We start from the raw sequence: 12500 nt of genomic DNA, 5'->3' as shown, positions 1-12500 counted from the left end.
GCGCAAAAGAAATAGTTTCACCTTCTCTTATATAGCCCCCCTCCCCCCTATTCAATGTTGGAGGGTAACACAACAATTTCCCACTAAAACCATTCCGTTTTGCACAACATTGAATAGGGGGGAGGGGAGAGAAGCAATGAAGACGTCAAAAGTGCTGACCTTCTCAACGGTTTTGTTTATGATTGTAGGCACGTTCGTTTTATGTATCGTGTGAGATGCGAACAGTGGATAGTTAAGGTGCATACTGTCCAGCTAGAAGAATCCCTAAAAGGGTCAATCAAATGGCTCGCTGCTGATAAGAGTTGTTGAGCAAGAACTAATGAGATTACGATTCAAATAAGCTCGTACTGTGTATGCCGTTTATTATTTATTCGAATGCCAACTTACTGTAAAGTCATGTCTTGTTTTTTGTATGTGATTTTTACAGATGTTTCTGTCAAGGAACAAACTCAGATCCTATTTACAAGGGAGAGCTTTCCATCTTCTTCTGTGGCTTCTTATCGAACGGAAGGTATATATGACCTTACGGGAATTTGACCATGTTGGAAATCGACGCGAGAAAAAAAAAAATCATTCACTCGTAAAATTCAGGATGCCCATAACATCGCAGTAACATGTTTACAACAAATGGGCTTTTTATACACCCTTTTAATAAGTCTAATATATGCCGTTTTCCACTAATGAACTGGAACTCGTGCTTTCAAATTTTATTCAGCCCCGCTTGGTTTTAAAATGGATTTATTACTTTAATATAATCGTCACTCCATTTCAATTTAAATATATTATTATTGCTACAATATTGTGTTAATTTTGTGTCAACTCGGGTTTCGTTTTAGTTCTTACCACTAAGCATTGTGATACGAAAGCCAAAGACTCATCCACGCCAAGAGAAAACATTTTGTGGTAATTTTTCGTATGAAAACAAACGTTTTCTTTACGTGGATAAAACAGCACATACATTTAGAAACTGTTTTCGTTTGTGTAGCAGAAATGACTTTAAAAGCGGTGATACATAAAAAAAATTCAGCCAAGAGGGCTTGCAAACCAGTGAAACCTCTAAATTCATTAACAATATCAAAAATCGGATTAGCTAGGAAATAGGTAGAATGATAGGTAAAAGATGGATTTTGGCTTTAAAATTGGAAATCGTCTCTCACTGATGTAAAAACAAAAAAATAAATAAAAGAAACGTAGAAGAAGCGAATAACTTTCAATCAGTCGACCTCTAAATTGACCCTATTTCTGGGTGTTTGTTTTGTTTTGCAGCTACTTGTTTATGTCAGAGTCATATCATAGAATCGATAAGACAAATTTACCAAACGAATGAAGGGGTGGTTTTTCCAGTTCCTTGGAATGAAGGGTTCAGCTTCCAACTAGAGAACATTTTCACCAGACTTAAGATAGTTCCAAAAGAAAAGACACGCGGAACGCTGGCGAAAGAAATCACCAACATGACAAGTATTTTTACATTACACGAAGATTGCCAACATCCGCGAGTTGTCCTGATTGAGGGCGAACCCGGCATGGGCAAGACTACCTACTGTAAAAAGCTGGCATATGATTGGGCAACTAAACAACACCACAAATGGGACGAGTCTTTCCCAAGAGTAGAGGTGCTTCTGCTCCTCAGATGTCGTGACATTGATTCTAGCATCTGGGAGGCTATCGACGATCACATTCTTCCGGAAGAAGTCGACCCAGAGTTGAAAGAAACGTTTTTCCGGTTCGTGCGAGAAAACCCTTCTAAAGTCCTGTTAGTGCTCGATGGGTTGGATGAGGCAGACCCTCAAAAATTGGCTGTGTACTTTAGTCTTGTTCAAAGAAAGCTGCTCTCTGGTTGTAACATTGTTCTTACTTCTCGTCACGAAGCAGGAATTAAAGTAAGACCTTACTCGGACACACTGTTGGAGATTGTTGGATTTACGAGAAGTGATGCGGAGTGTTTTATAACGAAGTATTTTCGACACGCAGTGCAAATGGGAGAGAAGCTGATAAATGTACTGTGGCATCCGTATGATGCTGATGAGCACACTGAAGGGAATTTAAATGAACTAACTAAAAACCCTTTGAATACACTTCTGCTCTGTCTGCTTTTCGAAGATTTTGGCGGCGTTCTACCAAACAACAGAACACAGCTGTACGTAGAGATCGTTGTCTTCGTTTTGAGGCGATACGAAATGAAGAACCATTTACCAAGAAGTGCTGAAGACCTTCTTGTAGTTTACAAGAAGGAACTGATGACCCTAGGGAGAATGGCGCTAGAATCTCTTTTTAAAGGAGAGCAGCATTTCGATGACGTCCGTTGGAATTTCACGGAAAGTCTTTTCATTAAATTTGGCTTTCTCTCGATCCAGGCTGGCGGTAGTAAGAGAACGCCTTGTTGCCGTTATAGCTTTTTTCACAAGAGTTTTCAAGAATTCTTTTCTGGTCTATATCTTGCGTTTTCTATCCTGGATGGAGAAATTGATAAGAAGTCAGTTCTGACTGACGAAAGTTATTTTTGTGAACTAAACCAAGTTTTCATGTTCATGAGTGGAATCATATCCTCACAATCCGAGGAAACGGCAGTGTCGATTGTAAATAGTGTTGCCTCACTTGCAAGTGTGAGTGGCCGCGGATCTCCGCATGGTGCAAACTTGGAGTTGTACGTGAAGTTGGCTTTAGATGTCATTGGGGAATCTAAAACTTGCTCCGAAAACCTTTTTACTAAATTAGCTAATACCTTTGGCAAAAGTCTTGATTTGACGGAAATTCGAATAGACTTCATGTCACGTACGAGAATTGCTGCCTTTTCCCAGGCCCTTGCAGTAAACACCTCCATTACTACTTTGAGATTGTATGAGAACTTCATTGGTGCTAAGGTTGCTACTTCACTTCCCCAGGCCCTCGCAGTAAACACATCCCTTACTGCTTTGTATTTGTCTTACAACTCCATTGGTGCTGAGGTTGCTACTTCACTTTCCCAGGCCCTCGCAGTAAACACCTCCCTTACTACTTTGGGTTTGTCTTGGAACTCCATTGGTGCTGAGGTTGCTACTTCACTTTCCCAGGCCCTCGCAGTAAACACCTCCCTTACTACTTTGAATTTGTCTTGGAACTCCATTGGTGCTGAGGTTGTTACTTCACTTTCCCAGGCCCTCGCAGTAAACACCTCCCTTACTACTTTGAATTTGGCTCACAACTTTATGGGTGAGGAGGGTGCTACTTCACTTTCCCAGGCCCTCGCAGTAAACACCTTCCTTACTACTTTGAATTTGTCTTACAACTGCATTGGTGCTGAGGATGCTACTTCACTTTCCCAGGCCCTCGCAGTAAACACCTCCCTTTCTACTTTGGATTTGTTTGAGACCTCCATTGGTGATGAGGGTGCTACTTCACTTTCCCAGGCCCTTACAGTAAACACCTCCCTTACTACTTTGGATTTGTGTTGCAACTGCATTGGTGCTGAGGGTGCTACTTCACTTTCCCAGGCCCTCGCAGTAAACACCTCCCTTACTACTTTGGATTTGTCTTACAACTCCATTGGTGCTGAGGGTGCTACTTCACTTTCCCAGGCCCTCGCAGTAAACACCTCTCTTACTACTTTGAAATTGTCTCGCAATTCCATTGGTGCTGAGGGTGCTACTTCACTTTCCCAGGCCCTCGCAGTAAACACCTCCCTTACTACTTTGGATTTGTCTGACAACTCCATTGGTGCTGAGGGTGCTACTTCAGTTTCCCAGGCCCTCGAAGTAAACACCTCCCTTACTACTTTGGATTTGTCTGACACCTCCATTGGTGCTGAGGGTGCTACTTCACTTTCCCAGGCCCTCGAAGTAAACACCTCCCTTACTACTTTGGATTTGTCTTTGAACTTCATTGGTGCTCCTCGCGTCAGTTTAGACTCTCGCATCATAGTTTGATGGTAAGCGTGATCTTCTTTCTAAAGGTTTCAGTGTTAATATCGACGCCAACAAGATCATGACCCATGATCCTTAGGGACCTTAAGCAAGGACGACGACAACGGCTACGAAAAGGTTGTTGTCTAAAAATATGGAATTTAAGATCTACGACGGCGACTGTCGACGAAAACGGCACTTCAAAATATAACATGGCTCTATCTATCATAAGTCTTTCGCGATTATTCAGTCTTCTTCACGTCCTACAATGTTGGCGAAGTATCCTAAAAGTGAATTGGTACGAGCGGTTTCAGAGTTAAAATAGAGAATTAAGGATTCTCTGTTGAATGCTTAAGTTGTCGTCAAAACCTCAAATTTGGTGATTTGACGTCGTCTTTATGCAGAGGACCGCTAAGATACTTGCTAAAATCCGTGCTGCACGTGCAGCACGATTATTAATGCTCTTTTAACCAATACTATTACTGTTTTGTGGCGATGTCGTAGTCGTAACCGTCGCCGTTTCTTAAATTCCCTATTATTTCTCGTTACTGTAATGATTTTGAGATTACTCCAAGTCGTTCGGCTTGGAAAGTGTGAATACATAATCCAAGGATAAAGTTGATGAGAACGGTGTGGATGTTCAGAAAGAAAATTGAAAATTCATAGTCATGTGCTCTTGTTCTCCACATGACCTCAAAGTTGTTCTTTTTACGTCGTAGTCAAGACGAGAACGGCCAAAAAAAAACCTATCAAAATGTAAAACGCACGTGCTGGGCGTGCAAAGCTATTGTTTTTGCTCACTAAATATGCAAATTTATGGAGTTCTCGTTGCCGTGGTCCATGCTTAAGGTCCATATTGTCTTTTAGAGTTCACGGTGTTGTTGTTGTTGAATCCTCACCCCTTGTTTGCTGGTAAGCATGCACTGAAAGGTTAAAAGTCACTTTCTTGCTAGTGCGTCACGAGAAATTAAAGGTCTTACATACATAGAAAGACACCCAGTTTGTTCCTTGAGATATGTTTCAGTTAAAGTGTTACTCTGATAAAAAATCACAGTCGAGTCCTTTTCTTCGGATTTTGAAAGTGTGTTTGTTTGGATTTTGCGTTCAGCCATTACTCACGTTGGAAAACTGACCGATTGGACATTAGAGGGTTGGATCTAGGAGTAAGTGACGTCATTTACTCACTAGTTAAACGTTTGAGCGCGTAAATGTAGTTTATTATATATGCAAAACACGAGTTTAAAGTCTGAAAGCACGAAACTCCCCTGCTGCATATCAAGTCAGCCGCGTACACACGCACTGTGCCTTGAGTCTTTGACGTCATTTTCTCCTCGATCCAGCTCTCTCAAGATTTTCAAGTTAGTAATGGCAGACCATTTAATAGGAAAATGTCATTTAAAATTTTGAAATCAAAGCTTAAGACTTGGTTCACTTAGTGTTAACTTAACATAGTTTTGAAATCCAAAGAAAAAGGAGAATTGATTTTTTGGTCTTAATACGGCGTTTTAAGGCATTTTACATAAAGTAGAAAGGAAGATGTGCTACTCAAGATGTCCGCAAAGATGATAGACAGCGGGCGCGCAACCCGATGACTTTTTGTGACTTCCGTCAGTTGCCTTTTTGAATCTACTTCAATTTCACAAAGAACTCAAGCCGGTCAAATGCTAAAAGTGCCAGTTTCCTTGCACCACATTCTTTGTCTCTTTTTTAAAATAGACCAAATTGGCTAACTCATTGTTTAGCCCAATTGAGATCCTTTGAAAGTAAAACCTTTTTTTCTTCAAGTATTTTCATATTATTTAAATGTGAATGCTGCATTACCATGTAAATGCATTATAAACCTCGAGAGATTAGAATGGAAACTTTTCCCCTAGTGTAAACGTAGTCTAAGACTGTCTTTACATGAATGCTGTTTAAAAGTTACTGTAATGATATCAAAGAATGCTGCGGCTTTTCACAATCAGGTTCAGTAATCTGACAAGATTCTTGTAAAATAAATATATTTACTTGTTAATAACAAATGAATTTTAGTGGCAACTATTTAAGACAAATGCTAGTTTTAATAGGCCATTTTCCAAATATCAAATATTCAGCTTGATAGTGAGGCAGTGAGGACAAAAAAAAAAACACTATGGAATGAATATGAAAAATATTTACATATCATCCACTTTCCTTTGTCCTCTAAGCCTCTCTTTCAAGCTTAATAAAGGCCTATTCAGTGCTTTAAAAGATGAATCAATATGTACATCAATGTTAGGTCCATGAAGGTGGAAAGATTGCTGTAGCGTTTCACATTCAGGTTCAACAAATCTGACAACATCCTTATAAAGTAATTTATCAAGGTGTTCGCTAAAATGGTGTTTTTATTGTGCATAAGCAATATCTAATCTGCGTTTTCAAGGCAAAACAAACATTGGTATCCTTTTTATGCAATTTTTTCAAAGGACTTATCAAGGAAGTTTCTCGATTACTTTGCTTTGTGTAAATATAGTGCTTTGTTTACGAATTAAATCAATTTAACAAGAGAGTTTCATCGGTTTATTCTACTTATCACGAGCAGCGACTTTTAGAGGGTCCTGATATGCTCTTACCTGAGGGTTACCATAAAAACATCTTTCAACCTGAGTTTAAGGCTCATACCGTCATTCTCCGTAAGGAAACAAAACCTTCATCCCCACCGTCATGTTGTTAGGGCAACGAGGATTTCTTAAAACGTTTTCTTGTGTTCTCTTATTTACTTTGTTAAGATAGAAACGTTCATTCTCCTAACTAGTACCATAGCTTTCTTTGTAGAGTAGTCATGAGAATTTGGTGTTAAATCACATCTCTTAAGCTAATAATTCTCTTCTTTCTCAATAACCTCTTTGACAGACATTTTATTAAGATTATAAGAAGAATTTACATGCTCATTACTCCTGGGGGGTCAAAGACCCCCACTATCTACCCCTGGGCACCCGAGTACATGTCTCTTATCGTAGACACCCTTACCCCACTATCTACCCCTTAGTCTCCAAGTATCTTTATCGTATCTCAAATGAATGCATATTTGAAGTGCGGTTTAAGACGAAAGAGAGAAGGGATCCTCACACGTATCTGGACAATTTAAGCAATTGTCTCTTATAGTAGACACCTTTACCCGACTATCTACCCATTAGTCTCTAAGTATCTTAATTTTATCTGAAATGAATGCATATTTGAAGTGCGGGTTAAAGACGAAGGAGAGAAGTGATCCTCACACTTATCTGGACAATTTAAGCAATTGTCTCGATATAGACAATAGTATCTTAATTTTATCTGAAATGAATGCATATTTGAAGTGCGGGTTAAAGACGAAGGAGAGAAGTGATCCTCACACTTATCTGGACAATTTAAGCAATTGTCTCGATATAGACAGCTGAAAAATTCATGTGGCGTTCAAATGAGTGGCTGTAGTCATCAGTTGGTTGAGCACTCTACCGGCATCGTAGATGTTATTTGTTCGGATCCCTTTGGAGCCACCTGAATCATGTTTTCAGGTGTCGAAAAGAGGCAGTTGCTTAACTTGTCCAGATAACTGCGACGACCACTTGTCTTTTTTGTTTATCGCATCCCTTGGTAAATGGAAATCATTTACATGGTTGCTTCGAAAATTCCCTCTCAACAACCTCTCCCTCACGTGCTTACTTGGAATAGCTAATCCGTTACATATTCCTTAGACCGGGAAAAAAGCACCCAGAGTTTCATGCCTTAAGATGTCTTCCTTTTCAAGACATAGTGATTTAATAGCAGCCGAAATACGCACGAATAGCTTCGGGAGTCGAGTCTCGACAAGTGAGCCCCTGCAGATTAATTGCCGGGAAAGAAAAGCTCTCTGGATCGGTTCGCTTCAAGACTCGAATAATACTTTCCGATACCTTGCTCTTTAACAATCTTTTAACATGAGCGAAGAAAGTAATGTACGCCTTAGGCGTTTCATTCTAGAGCGACAAACGTCAGCGCAATCAAGGTTCTTGGGACAAAAAGAAGATCCTGGCAAGGTTGTCGGTCGGAGGAATCACATGAACTTCTGGTTGAAAGTTTTTCATTCTAGCGTCACATTTTTCGTTTTAGTGCTTGCTCTATAGCTTTCTTGGTAAGAAAAAAACAATTTCCGCCGAAAATTACCGTTTTCTAACTAAATTTTCCGTTATAGAGCAGACATTTTAATTACACACCGGAAAAGTCGTGCCGGTCACTCGGTGAACAAAATAATAAAATAAACGTTCAAGAATAAGCTTGAAATGAGCAAGAAAGTCTTTGCGGTCACAAATCTCGTTTGCGTTCTGCTGGGCATTGTACTCCACTCTTTCTTTGTGTTTCTTTTTTTTTAATCTGATCCGAGCATTGTACGCTTGGGACTATTTATTAGAAGATGCTGTGGAACCAATGGAAAGTTCAATGCTCTAGAAACAAGTATGACAATTACCCGCTATTTACACCGAGATACATCTCAGTTTTGGCGTTGCTCTCTCTCTCTTGGCGGGGCGAATGAGAAATAGGGACTTTAAGCACCGATGACGGCGACGGCAACGGCGGCGTGGGTACCGAGCGGAAAGACTGGGGAGAAAACACCGTTGTGGCGCGAATTCTGAACATTAAGCACTTGCCAAATCTTCAGAGGTGACGGCAAATTGTTTGCAGACTGAATAACTGTATTTTTCTCATCATGCCTTCTTTAAAATGGCTAGAAATCACCTTCTCATAAGCCATTACGAAGGGATTGTAGATGACGAAGAATTTCTTCTGTTATATGACATCAACACATCACCAAATCTTGATTTGCCGTACGGTTTGTCGAGCGTTTTGACCGAACAATAAGTGTTGTCCTCTCAGATTATTCTTATGAACTCCTCTACCTTACACAACTTTAACTGTGACCTTGTGGTATAATCAGGTATCCTTAACATTTAGAAGCAAACGCGGGAGACCAGGTAAAGGATCGCGAACTTCAAACAAAACAACACAATCTCCATCGCTTCAGTCTCATTCACTTTCGAGAAGCCAAAATCGTGGTTAAGCAACAATCACTCAAAACAAGAACACCTCTTAACTATCCTTCGACTTCATGGAGGTCAGTAGATTTTCAAAACACCAACATATTCAAAAACAGGCCGAAAAAATTACTTCTTTACTACTCACGTTTTCACACAACGGCAAATTCCCTCTCTTCACGTTGCGACATGACGGCTACGTGAGGGCATTTTCGCGCCAGACATGCGCGTTTGGTAGTTTGGGTTTTCCCAGTAGCCTCTCCCGTCGCCGTCGCCGTCGCCGTTGCCGTCGTCGGTGCTTAAAGTCCCTAATATGGGGACTGGAGTAGACCAAGAAGAGAGAGCCTGCGCGCAAGCTACAGCGTTGCAAGCTTATAAACCATGTAGACTAAAGTTCCCTTTTCAATTTTTGAGAGACATTTCGCCTTGACAGGGTTTTTGTTCGGCTACGCTCAGTGATTGGTAGACGAAAATGTCTTGCCAGCTTGCTGACCAATCAGAATCTCACACGCGTTTTGCCGCGTCCCCTTAGCGCCGGCCTCACGTACCTGCGTCGCGTTCTGATTGGTTTAACACTCAGCAAGTTCACCATGTTTTTCGCACATTTTTAACGCAACTTTATGAGGACATTCTAACACAAAATCTGTAGCATGGACTTAAAGTATATCTATTTCTCAAAAAAATTATGACGTCACAAGCCCCACCTTTGATACACTTTTCAAAATATCAGTTCCATTTTTTGTCCAAATAGAAATTCCATGCTACAGTTGGCGAAAAATGATGGGACGGTTCCCATCTGGTGACTAACTGCGCTTGTGCTTTCTAATTGAAGTGATGTCAGATTGTCTTTGAAAATGTTACTTTATAGAACCATCCATTGAACCTTTTTGTAGGGCTCTTTGACTAAAAACCTTCCTTAGCAAACATTGTCTTTCCGTATTTAAGTCCCACCCCCCTTAACCAATCATATTCTTGCTTTCTGGCATTGTCATTGCCGCATTTGTCATCGTTTCCTTAGGGAGTTTAAGAAACGACGACAGCTACGGCAACGACAATACCACCAAAAAATAACAGGGAGTTTTAGCAAAGGACAACGGCAACTACAACTACAACGTCACTTCAAAATATAACTTAGCACTACGGGGAAGTATTTGGCGATTATTCTATCTTGTTCACCTTCAACAAAAGGGGCGAACTATCATCTAACAAATAGGAACGGTTCTAAAGTGAAGATAAAAAGTGAACGATTTTCTGTTGTATGCTCACGTTGTCGTCAAAACCTGAAATTGGGTGATTTCACGTTGTTGTTTTGTGGATTACGGCACTGAAATGCGTGCTGCACGTGCAGCACGAGTATATTTCAATCCTTAACCAATGATATTCTTGCTTTGTGGCGTTGCCGTAGCCGTAGTCGTAAACTCCCTAATATCATTGGATAACTGAAGAGGAAAAACAATCTTGCTGCACGTGCGGCACGCATTGTAACACACATGCGGTACTCTGCCTAAATAACAAACACCTCATATCATCTAGTTATTTTGTCGTACATCTTAAGGTCCCCACTTTAAGATCCACGACAGCAACCGGCGGCGATACCGACGTCACCCCAAAATATAATTTTTCACCATTGTAAGTCTTTTGCCATTATTCCACCCCGTTAACGTTGGCACAATGTATCCCAAAGACTAAATTGGTTGGGAGCGGTTTCGGAGTAAAAATGGAGAATTAAACGTTTTACATTTGTGTGATCACGTTGCCCTTAAAACCTCAAATTTGAAGCCAATCAAAGGTTTCGATTAATTTATTAAAAACTCAGTTTGTGAACCGAGGGCAAAAGACTGTGCATGGTCACGGTCACGTTTACATGAAGCGCGATGTCACTGATCTCGCTTTTGAAGTTTTAAGAGTTTCATAACCAGTCATCTAAACTCGGAACTTTGCTCAGAGTAACGCAGAAACATGAGCCGAAATGCGTGCCGCATGTTCAGCATGATTATTTTTCCTGTTTTAACAAATATGATATTATCGTTTTGTGGCATTGTCGTTCCTGCAGCCGTCGTCATTTCTCAAACTCCCTCAGGGAGATCCTGAGGTCCCTAACGGCGACGGCAACGAGAACGTCACAAATTTGCATATTCAGTGAGCAGAAGCAATAGCTTTGCACGCTCTGCACTTGCATCTTTTCACTTTTCTTCATTTCTTTGCCGTCGTCAGCAACGCGAAATGACCAAATTTGAGGTTTTAGGGAGAACGTCAGCTCTTGACGATAATTTTCATTTTCTTCCCTAAATTGAGCGCCATTCACACTAGTTGCTTTCTTGAGAGTTTGCCACACCTTTGTCAAGTTAAAATGCTTAGAATAGTCGCGAGGGGATTACAAGAGCGCGAATTCACATGACTTAAGCTTCAAGTGACCCAAGGGCAACTTGGTATTGGACTCTGTAAATCTTGTGTATTTTGTTAGCAGAAAAACAAAAACAAAACCTATTGAAACCTCGTTTGTAGAAAAAGATGCTATATAAAATGAAAATCCATTCCTGTCAAATTTTATGTGTTTCGAAAAATGCCGGGAAAATCATGGTCACGTGGTCATTTTTGACCTTCGCGTTCACCGTAACTCTCTCTCTATTGAAGCAAGGGAAAATAAATAAACAAACAAAAGACTGGTTTATAAAGTTACATCGCAGTTATGAATTACTTAATTGCGTAACTCTTACACAACAATAATAACCATAATTTCATTTAATTCTGAAAAGTTCCTAAGTTATACCTAAATGTTTCTAAATATAAAATATTAAATAATTTTAATATGATTTCACGGTTAAGCTTTTGATAATAAAGGACTCTGCTAATCTCTTAGTTCTAGCAAACGGAACTGCGAATTTCCTACGTCTTCTTAAATCGTATGGTTGGCTGCATGTATTCGGCAGCAGATTATGAAGCTTGTTATTCTCTTTCTTACATTTAGACTCAAAAAAGCTGTTTCGTGATTGCATCCTGGTGATCAAGAACGGAAACCGTAATTCCTGCACTACCAAGTGCCTCGGCACAAGATTTACCAGGAAATATGTAACCTAGAGCTCGTTTCTGGACCCTTTCTGTGTCTGCTTGTAAATACTTTGACAGAGAATAATGAAACTCGGGACATGCGTAGTCCAGCGGCGATCTAATGCATGTGCAGTAGTAGAGTGCTACTAGCTATAGATCTCTAGCGGGTATGCCGCACGCTTTTATTAACTGAACTAGGAAATATAGCGTCCTCCAAGCTTTCTTAACTAACTCCTCAACGTAATCGTTCCATGTTAAATTGTTATTAATAATGACCCCGAGTAGCTTGGTACTTGTAGTGATGAAAGTTGTGTGCAGGACGTGAGTACGTCAGCTGACGGTAAACTATCAATAGTTTCTCCTCAGTCAAGCATATCGACCGCCGACCGGTTGGCTCTGTTCTTACTCTGAAACTGCTCCTAGACTGGCTCAGTTGATTGAGCATCGGACTATTCTGCGGGAGGTAGAAAGATCAAAACACCGGCCGCACCAACACTCAGGGTCTGTAACTATTGTTATTGCGCATACGTTCTACGCATCTCGAGATACTCGGATTTCCTATCGG

General features: G+C 40.4%; 1 protein-coding gene across 1 annotated transcript in view; it reads left to right on the top strand.

Moving 5' to 3' along the window:
- The window catches only part of LOC137997691 (protein NLRC3-like), a 48750-nt gene extending 42334 nt beyond the window's left edge, over nt 1-6416 (top strand). Inside the window, exons 11-12 of the mRNA XM_068843875.1 lie at nt 428-511; nt 1267-6416. Of these exons, the coding sequence (XP_068699976.1) occupies nt 428-511; nt 1267-3902 (2720 nt within the window). The 3' untranslated portion in view covers nt 3903-6416. The remainder of the gene's footprint in view (nt 1-427; nt 512-1266) is intronic.
- Nucleotides 6417-12500: the final 6084 nt, after the last annotated feature.

This window comes from Montipora foliosa, chromosome 3 (genome assembly GCF_036669935.1).
Source record: "Montipora foliosa isolate CH-2021 chromosome 3, ASM3666993v2, whole genome shotgun sequence".
Taxonomy (NCBI): domain Eukaryota; kingdom Metazoa; phylum Cnidaria; class Anthozoa; order Scleractinia; family Acroporidae; genus Montipora; species Montipora foliosa.
The sequence above is the reverse complement of the archived record's forward strand: the minus strand, read 5'-3'. Positions and strand labels throughout refer to the sequence as shown.